Below are 8,505 nucleotides of genomic sequence, written 5' to 3' on the forward strand. Positions count from 1 at the left end.
CTGGAGCCACCGACGGGCACGGGCGGGAGGAGGCTGGGCTGGGGATCCGGCGAGGAGGATGGGGCTGGAAGGTTTGGGATGGGGCTGGAAGGTTTGGGATGGGTTCTGCTGTTCCCTCACTCTGTGGGCAGAGGATGTGGGGACAGAGGGGTCTGTGGCACCCAGGGTGCTGGGAGGGAAGGGAGAGGGGTGATGCTGCCCAGGTAAAGGGGATGTGGCAGCCTGGTTTCCTGGATGCCCCCAGGTGCCATCACCAGGTGGCCATGGGTCTCTGTCCATGCCCAGGCTGGTGCAGGTCCTGCTTCTGCTCAGGACTGAGATTCCAGGGCTCTCTCCTGGGGCAGTGGGGCCTCAAGCCTTGCTGGTGCCAGCCCGGCTGCCAGCACACACCCTGCGGCGGGCGTGGAGAGCTCCTGGCTCCTTGGCATCACCTGTGGACTTTGGCTCAGCCCCAGGGTAAAACAGGCTCCGCTCACCTGCCCGGAAACACAGAGCAGCCTGGCACAGCAGCCTGGCACAGCAGCCACCGGCGTCCCCAGGCCAGGCAGTGCCAGGCCCACGGAACGGGGGCACTGAGGGGTGAGTGGGGACCCCCGGCACCCGCAGCTGGGCGAGCCGGGCTCTGTCTGACACCAGCACCGTGCTGGGGCAGCAGCAGGGCCGGGAGGGGCTTCCTGGCAGGAGTGGGCTTGAGTGGGGGCAGAGGGAACGAGGATAGGGATGTCCCACGGCGTCCTGGCACGGCATCGCCCGCCTGGCTGTGACACCCCGTGCCAGGAGGGAGGGTGGCTCTGGGCACTGGCGATGTCGCCCACCCTGCTGGGACCCAGCCAGATCCAGGCACCAAGGACACTGTGCCACAGCCCTGCCTTTATCCTGGCGGGTGCCAGGGCGATCCAGAGCAGGTGGCGTGTCCCCAGGGAAGGAGGGAGTGCCCTGCTGCGAGGAGCTGGCACCGGCAGTGCCAGGGCTGCTGTGGCAGCGAGGGCTCCGGCCTGGGCAAACACGGGGTTATCGGCTGGGTGTGACAGGAGAGCCCAGGCTGCTCCTGCTCAGGGCTCCTCTGCCACCCCCTGCTCTGCCATGTCCTTCCATGGGGGGAGAACTGGACATGCAGGTTCTGGCTGAGGCCTCAGGGCTCCTCAGTGCCATCCCTGGAAGGGCAGAAAGTTCCTGGAGCAGGTCTGTGGCTGCATGGCCACACTGCCATGGGGGTGGAGGCACGTTGCTGCGTTGCCACTTGGCTGTGTTGGCACGTTGGTGCATCAGGGAGTCCCATGGGTCGGGAACAAGGGCAGCCCCCCGGGCACGGGACCAGCTGCAGCACAGGAATTTGGGAGAGCACCCTGAGCCCAACGTGGTTCTTGGAATTGCACACAGCTGCCTGCTGCTGAGCTTATCAGGGCCTCGCAGCCACCCTCCTGCACCCCCCCACACCCCACTGCTGCCACCCCGGGCACGCCCCGACAGACACAGCTCAGCTGGGTGCCCCGTGTGGCCTCCCCAGGGCATGGGGACCCCTGCCCTGCCCGCTCCATGGACAGTAAGTGCAGCGTGGTCGGGGGTGAGGGCAGCATGGGGGGCCCCCTGGCCTTGGAGGCAGCAGTGCCCACGCAGGGAGGGTGGCAGGGAGGGTGGCAGTGAGGGTGGCAGTGAGGGCTGGCACTGCCTGGGGTGGGCAGGGCAGCTCAGGGACACTGGGCAATGCTGGGATGTTCGTGTGCATCAGCTGCTCTGGGGCAGCCCTCGGCTCAGGGTGAGCACAGGGTGGGTGCACTGCAGCTCTGGAGCCCTGTGCAGAACCCCCAGGATGGGGGGGACCCTGGAAGGTGCCCCAGATGTCTCCTTATGGTGGGGGTCCCAGGACAGACTGGTGGCAATGTCATCTGCTCTGCCCAGCACTTCTCACGGCGCTTGGCTGGGCCGGGGGCAGCCCAGCATGGGGGAGGCAAACCCAGGAGCCCCGAGTCCCTGCGGTCCCACAGCCCCAGACGGAGCCGAGGGAGGTGAAATGTTTTGGGTGCAGCTCTGGGAGGGGCTGTTCCTCTTGCGTGGAGCCGGCAGGGAGTCCTGATAACAGCCCAGCTGCTTTCTGTGTCCCTGTCCCCTCCTGTGCCGCCTGCCAGAGCTCCCCGGTGACGGGGTCCCCCTCGAGCCGGGATTTCGTCCTCCCCAAACATGGTAAGAGGCGTGGGCAGCTGGTTTTCATTATCCTCGTCATTGGGGACAAGAAAAGAGCAAGAGTGAATCACAGCAGGGGAATTAAAAGGTAATTTCAGCTGGGCACAGCTTCAGGAAGAGAGGCTGAGCCACCAGGGCTGGGCACAGGGCTGGGCAGCAGTTCCAGCGGTGAGGCATGGCCTGGGGCTGCCCAGGACATCCCAGCTAATGAGAGCCACGTGCTCCTGCCCCAGGAAAGGTTTAAAAAGCTCCTGGCCCAGCCCCACTTTTGCTTTGTGGGAGGATGGTGCATCCCGGGAGGGCTGGGGGTCACCAGAATCGCTGCAGGTAGGAGGCAGGCACAGAGTGCCCATCACCCTGGGCATGAGCCAGGATGCTCCAGGGAACACCGGGCACCTGCCTCCACCTGGGCAGCCTCATCCCGAGTGTGGCCCCAGGCTCTGGGCTGTCCCTGCTGTCACCGTGGCCTTGCTCCAATTTTGCTGCACATTCCCAGGAAGCCGCGAGTGCCCGGGAGTGGTGCCCAGCAGTGACACACCCTGACCTGCTAGGGCTCACAGGAGTGACAGTGACGGCAAAGCCGTGGCTAAATCTCGGCAAACAGTGGCACAGGACATGGTGCTGGCTCCAGCTTGTCTGCAGGTGACATGTGTGTCACCATTCCGGAGCCAGGGATGGCATCTGCCATGGGGTGGCAGCTGCTTTCTCACAAGGGACCCACCTGTGCTGCCCCTCCCTGTCTGGCATCGCTGTTCCAGTCGGCTCTGGAGGATTCCCCCCGAGGTTGGAGCTGTTCACTCCTGCCCTGTGTGCCAGGGGGTTAAAGTCCCCTCGTTTTATGAGCCATGAAACTGTTTTTATGACTGCACTGTTTCTAGAGCTGGGCTGTTTGGAGGCTCCTTTCTGTAAATGGCACAAGAAGATGTTCCATGAAGGAGTGGCGCGGGCACTGGCACCACCTCTCCCTGCCCTGTGCACGTGGAGAGGCCGAGGCTGCCCGTGCCCGGAGCGGTGCCCAGCTGGATGTGGTGTCACCAGGGGCTCATGGCTGAGGTCTGGCTGCCCGTGCCCGGAGCGGTGCCCAGCTGGATGTGGTGTCACCAGGGGCTCATGGCTGAGGTCTGGCTGCCCGTGCCCGGAGCGATGCCCGGCTGGATGTGGTGTCACCAGGGGCTCGTGGCTGAGGTCTGGCTGCCCGTGCCCGGAGCGGTGCCCGGCTGGATGTGGTGTCACCAGGGGCTCGTGGCTGAGGTCCTGCTGCCCTTGGCGGTGCAGGCAGCACTGGCTGCCTGGGCAGGTTTGGTTGTGCTCCCTCAGAGCCCGGCCAGGCTGCGGGACAGAGGTGGGCTGGATTTCTGGGCTCTGTGGCAGTTCCGACAGAGGTGGGCTGGATTTCTGGGCTCTGTGGCAGTTCCTGTTGGGAATGGTGCTTTGTGCTCTGGCTGCTCCTGTGCCACATGGGGCAGGCTGCCATGGGCTTCTGTCCCATGCCGAGGACAGTGGTACCAGGCTGGGAGAGGGGCTGCATCTCAACCTCTGCTCCTCCTGCTGTGCTTAATGGCTGCTCTCCCTTCCTGCTTGCAGGGCCAGCCAGGTCAAGACCCTTGGCCTCTGCTGAACTGGGACTCTGAGGGCGACCTCAAAACTGAGCAGTGGCCCCTGTCTGGGACGAGGTTGGCACAGGAGTGACTCTTGCCAGGAGATGGACAGAGTCACCAGGCACCTTGTGTTCCAGCTCCCGCAGGCCTCGCACAGGCACGACTCGCTGGCAGACCTGAGGGCCAGCAGCGATGATGATGTGTTTGGCTCTGCTGAGCACAGCACCCAGAGGGTGGAAAATGGCTACAGCTGGAAGAGGAGGTCCCAGTCACCCTCATATTTCCTGGAGGGTGGAAGAGATGTCTGGACTCCGTCCCCGGACAGGGAGTCCAAGCTAGAGGTGGTGAGATCAGGAAGCCTGTATGACCTCCGAGCTTACAAGGGTGAGAGGAAACCCTCAAAACTCTATGATGATGAGGAGCAAGACCTGTACAGGGTCCCTCCACCCAACATCACACCTGAGAAAGCCAGGGAGCTCGAAGATGAGAGGAAAGAGGTCATCCGGAGCCAGGTGATGAGGAAAAGCTCCACCATTGCGGAGAGGTGGAGCTCCATGGATGAGCTGGGCTCCATCAGCACGGGCGTGGGCAGCCAAGGTGAAGGCAGGCACACAGGCAGTGTCCCCACCAGCTTTGCCATCTGGTTTGACAAACCTTCCCCAGGCAGGGCTGCAACGCCCGTTGACCCTGAGAGTATTGACACGGAGCAGATCAACTTCTCTGCGGCTCGGCAGCAGTTCCTGATGCTGGAGAAGACCAGCCCGGGCTCATTTTTCAGCCCAGGGCAGCAGGCCATGTCCCCAAGGCCAGAATCAGTGACAAAAGCCTCCAGAGAAGAGTGGTACAGCCCTGATTTGGCCACAAAGAGTACGAGAGGCTACGGCAGTGCCGGTGCATCAAGTCAGAGCAGGACAGACAAGAGCGTTTACAAGATTGATGGCGTGTCCTCATACAAGACACCCGAGAAGGAGGAGGTTTATACTCCCAGAAAAGCTCACACAGAAAGGTCTTATCCCATCGGGAAGACATCCATCCTGACCAAAGCATGGTCCAGAGAAGACCTGGACTCTGGCTTGGGTGAGATGTACAACGAAGCCACTGCAGGCTATGCCAGCGATGGAAGCACCTCCAACGAGACCTCCAATGTGGATCTGAGGACCAGCAGCAATGGGCTGGGCAAGGAGACGAGGGTCAGCAATGAGACACCCATCGAGCGGGAGATCCGCATGGCCATGGAAAGGGAGGAGAACCTCTGGAAGGAAAGGGGGATTCAGCGGCTGACCTCCAGCAGCGAGCTGGTGGAGATCCAGACCAAGCCCGTCCTCAACATTCACATGTCTCCCGGCCCAGGCAGGAAAGGGAAGGACAGAGGCCGCGCTTCCCTTTATGTCCAGAGGGAAATTGAACAGGAAACGAAGCGTGAGGAAGATCTGAAGAGGCAGGGGAGGCTGCTGGGGGCGTATGACCGGGGGACGCAGCAGGAGCTGGAGGAGCGCAGGAGGGTGTTCGAGCAGGAGGAAGCCCCCCCACAGAAGCCCACTCCCCTGAAGCGGGCAGAGGAGAGGAGGAGCTGGGTTAAAGAGTTCGTGGCGGAGCAGCCCTCGAGCCCCAGCCCCGCAGAAGACACCACGGCTGGGAGAAGCAGCTACACAGCGAGCATCGCCCACTTCCAGCTGTCCCAGCCGCGCTTCGCCGCCAGCGAGAGGAGCCGGGAGCAGCCCTTGGTGTCCCAGCACGCTTCCGCCAGCGCCAGCAAATGGGGGAGCGAGGATTCCTGGGGAGGAAAGCTTCCCGGCTCCACCCTGAGCCCCGCCAGCACCGCTGTCCTGCCCAGAGAGTACTTGAAGCTCTCCTTCTGGAAGCCCAAGGTGTCCTTCGTGGAGGACATGGGGACACAGAGCCCACTGCGGAGGGAGGACGGCCGGGACGAGCAGTACCGGCTGCGGACGTGGAAGCCGCAGACATCGGCGCTGATCGAGGAGGAGATCCGGAGTGACCTGCAGAGGGAAGAGGAGCTCCAGCAGCAGCGGCGGCGGCTGATGGACACCTACAGCAACGCTGCTCCCCAGGAGGGCTCCCGCTCTCGGCACAGCTCCGGTAAGGGAGCAGAGGGACAGAGTGGCAGAGAAATGGTTCGGTGGGATGGCTGTAAGGATTCCTGTGTGCTGGTAGCAAGTTGTCCTGAGAGAACTTGATACCAGCACACTGGAGTCAGCAGAACTGCTGCTGAGGAGGAATAGGCTCTGCAGGATTCCAGAGCTGCTCAGGTCTCCATGAGCTTGTGTCACATTACAGCAGCAAACAGGGCTGGAAGGGCCCAGCTAATGTGTTTTACCCCTTGTTCCTGCAGTCCTGCAGGTTGGGCCCCAGGCATGGGGTCCCAGCTATGACCAAACCTGCTGGACCTGCTATGGAGGCATCTTTGGGGCAGGGGCCTGACACTCCTGTGGGTCTCCACCCCTGGGAGTGGAACTGAGGTCACCCCCCCAATGCTCTTTCTCTCAAAGCTGCCTCAGGTGCCAGTGGCAACTACTCAGTGTCCGAGTCTCCTGCCTCCTCTCCTGCCTCACACCAGACGGGGATCCTGGGGCTGATCTCATCCTTCACCCCGCTGAGAGTGACCACTTCCTCCCAGGGCAGTGCAGAGACCCTCACCCCTGACTCGTCGCGTTCCAGCCCCTTCGAGGAGCGGAGGAGGAGGGTGAAGGAGGATGGAAAGGTGAACATGCCCACCCTGCTTGTGCCAAGTTGGGGGGCTTGAGCCTGGGGGAATACTGGTGGCTGTTCCTGACTCCCACCTGGAGCTGGAGATCCATCTGCTCAGCTCGGTGGGAGATCCAGCAGTGGTGGCACCATCAAGGGGCCATGTAAGCCCCCCAGGCAGCGCCTGCTGTTCAGAACTGCCAGCGCTGGGTGGGACTGGAGAGGAGCAGCAGCTTCCTCCTGTGGGGATCCTGGCCTGGGATGTTCCCCCAACCCCAGGTGGGGCTTGTCTGCTTGTGCTGTCTTCCCTTGCCTCTCCTGTGCCGCAGCTGGGAGCCAGATCCAGCAGCCTCTGAATATTCCCCAGCCGGGCTGCCATTATCTAATCGTGTTTTCCTCTTTCCACAGTACGCAGGCATTGAACCCGTTGACAAGGTCAACACAGAGGTAAAGCCCTTCACGAATGCGGGGGCTGCCCTGACACCTCCCACGTTCCCCAGCTCCCCTCACTCCTGGAGGGCTGTGGGATGGACAGGGGTGGACAGGACGGTCCTGGCTGCCACGGGGACCACCTGGGTGGACACTGAATCAGGCAAAACAGGCTGGGGAGCTGGCGGGGGGAGCGGGGGCAGCTCTGCAAACCTGATCGTTATGAAAGTCTCTTCTTTATAAAGATCCTGCATGTTCTGGTCTCTGCAGGTGGTGGAAAGCACCCGAGTGTTTCGCCACAAGAGCGTCATGGCCCAGCGCTGGGAGGCCGGGCAGTACGTCCGGGATGAGGACTGAGGGACCCCCGGGCTGGGGGCTGGCCCTGATCACAACCAGCTGATGCATGACCTAAATACTCGATCAGTTCTACCCTCGGCCATCGCAACAATCAGAGACGTGAACCCTGCAAATCAATCTGGGTTATTGTTAAACTGATAATCCTCCCATGCAATAGATCAACTCCTTCCTCCTCCTCCCTGTGGGGTGGAGGAACACTTTTTTTTTTAAGAGGGAAAAAATTGGATCAGTATCTTTTTAATCATTTCCGCCTGGAGCCAGCCAGGTGAAATCACCCGATAATTCACTTTGCCCCTGGAGAGCTGTGTCTCAGGCTTATGAAAAAGCCGTTTTATTTCTCAGTGGTTTTAGGTTTTTAAGTACCGCTAGGCTGAGCATTGCCTTGGGGGTACCTGAACTGAGGCTCTGGATCAGTGTTGCCGTGGGACTTGGGAATCAACATTGGTTTAACTCCTCTGATCCATGGAGATGCAGCAATGGTATATAAAAAAATATATAAATGCTGTTTATTTTGCTAATTTATTAAAGAGTTGTTACACTCCCTCGATCTTCCAGGCCTGTTCTGTCCACCTGCTCCACTGTTTTTGCTCTGGTGTTTCAGAAGAGCCCCCGTGGTTGGGATGGGGGGCTGGAGCCTTCCGGGGGAGCACCGGGGTCGCACCGGGCGGGCCTCGGAGCAGCCGGGGCCGGTGGGAGGAGTCCGTGCGCGGGGCGGGGGCGGCACGCAGGGTAGCACGGGGGACGGCACCGGGTGGGCTTCAAAGTCCCGCCCGACCCCAACCGGCTGCGGTCCGTGCCCGTGCGCCCGGCCCCGCTAGGGGGCTCCCGGGCAGCACCCGCGGGGCCCGGAACCGGCCCGCCGGGACCCCGGTACCGGCCCCGGTACGGGCCCGCCGGGACCCCGGAACGGGCCCCGGAACGGGCCCGCCGGGACCCCGGTACCGGCCCCGGTACGGGCCCGCCGGGACCCCGGTACCGGCCCCGGTACGGGCCCGCCGGGACCCCGGTACCGGCCCCCGGTACGGGCCCGCCGGGACCCCGGAACGGGCCCCGGAACGGGCCCGCCGGGACCCCGGTACCGGCCCCCGGAACGGGCCCGCCGAGACCCCGGTACCGACCCCCGGAACGGGCCCGCCGAGACCCCGGTACCGGCCCCGGTACGGGCCCGCCGGGACCCCGGTACTGGCTCCCGGTACGGGCCCGCCGGGACCCCGGTACCGGCCCCTCCACAAGCTGA

The 8,505-nt window shown here is 62.9% G+C and overlaps 1 protein-coding gene across 1 annotated transcript; it reads left to right on the forward strand.

Annotated features, from left to right (window-relative positions):
- Nucleotides 1-1,521: 1,521 nt before the first annotated feature.
- Nucleotides 1,522-7,810, forward strand: MISP (mitotic spindle positioning). Its single transcript, XM_031507138.2, is given in 6 exon segments — nucleotides 1,522-1,543; nucleotides 3,766-3,809; nucleotides 3,812-5,876; nucleotides 6,287-6,498; nucleotides 6,891-6,929; nucleotides 7,182-7,810. Coding segments are annotated over 6 exon segments (2,454 nt in total). The 5' UTR covers nucleotides 1,522-1,536; the 3' UTR covers nucleotides 7,269-7,810.
- The last annotated feature ends 695 nt before the right edge of the window (nucleotides 7,811-8,505 follow it).

The sequence above is a fragment of the Lonchura striata genome, chromosome 28 (assembly GCF_046129695.1).
Source record: "Lonchura striata isolate bLonStr1 chromosome 28, bLonStr1.mat, whole genome shotgun sequence".
NCBI lineage: Eukaryota > Metazoa > Chordata > Aves > Passeriformes > Estrildidae > Lonchura > Lonchura striata.